The 1,141-nt window shown below is 54.3% G+C and overlaps 1 protein-coding gene across 1 annotated transcript; it reads left to right on the plus strand.

Moving 5' to 3' along the window:
• Nucleotides 1-312: 312 nt before the first annotated feature.
• NGA_2018200 (major intrinsic protein) lies at nucleotides 313-1,141 on the plus strand (the record flags this gene model as incomplete). Its single annotated transcript, XM_005854232.1, has 1 exon — nucleotides 313-1,141. A coding segment is annotated over one exon (829 nt), but the record flags the coding sequence as incomplete, so codon positions are not given.

Below are 1,141 nucleotides of genomic sequence, written 5' to 3' on the forward strand. Positions count from 1 at the left end.
ATCGAAAAGAAACGAGCTCAGAGCGAGCGTCGATGAATTGGACATGGACAGATTAGATGCGCTTTCCGTTAGAATTTGAACCAAATTTGAATTCTGACCGGGAAGCACGTACAACCCGAAGCACGACACAATCCAGTCTGAGCGGCGATCTCGCTCATGCAGCCTACCCTCCCTGTTCTTGTAGGTATCACATGCCCTGCGAATGGTACTTTATAAAAGTGGCATAGTTTTCAATGCATAGCTGTGCAGTCTTCACGCTCAAACCTTACTGTGACCTCCCTGGTACAATATCTTTCTTATGCTTTCCTTGGTCAGGGATCCGGCTTCCGGGGGTGTTGTGGATATCATTATGCCGCGTACATCCTCAGCACCTCACCAAGTAGAGGACGAGTCGAAGCAGCCATTGATGCCTGCCCAGGATAACAAGGTTAAAGACAATGTCATAGAGTCGCAGGCCATGTCAGAAGAGGAAACTGCGTCGGCTGGTCATAGCAACGCTGAAAGAAATAAAAGTCATTTATCAGAAGAGCACGGTGACAAGAAGGTCTCAGAGGGGCATCGCAAGCATCGCCGATACCTCACAGCGGGTGCGCAATGCTGCTCTCAAACATTTACGATCCTGCAAAATCTTCTAGCTGTTCCCATGACGGAAGCTCTTGGTACCCTCACCCTTACGCTGGTAGTTGGTCTGCTCTCCCGTCCCGCCGCAGGCGTAGACAGCCTTACGGCCGCCATTGGAGTCGCCGCCGTCTTATTGGCCATGATCAACACAGGCGCTCCGATATCGGGCGCGCATTACAACCCGGCGGTGACCTTCGCATTGCTTCTCATCGGACGAGTCTCCCCTTTCCGGGCCCTGGTTTACATAGCCAGCCAAACCGTCGGGGCCATTGGGGGGGCCTACCTGGCCCGAGGTCTGGCTGCCTCTGATCAACTAGCAGATCCATTCTTGCCGGAGGGAGTTACCGGGGAGCTAGCCCTGGTCGAGATCAGCTTTACATACGCCTTGGTCATGGTGGTGATCCACACCGCTTTTGCCCGAGCACAGCAACCCAATGCCTATGCGGGCGTGGCGATATGTGCGACGTTGGTGACAGGGGCCTCTCTGGGGGCGGTCATGAATCCGGCGGTGTCTGCTGGG

The sequence above is a fragment of the Nannochloropsis gaditana genome, assembly GCF_000240725.1.
Source record: "Nannochloropsis gaditana CCMP526 unplaced genomic scaffold scaffold574, whole genome shotgun sequence".
NCBI lineage: Eukaryota > Eustigmatophyceae > Eustigmatales > Monodopsidaceae > Microchloropsis > Microchloropsis gaditana.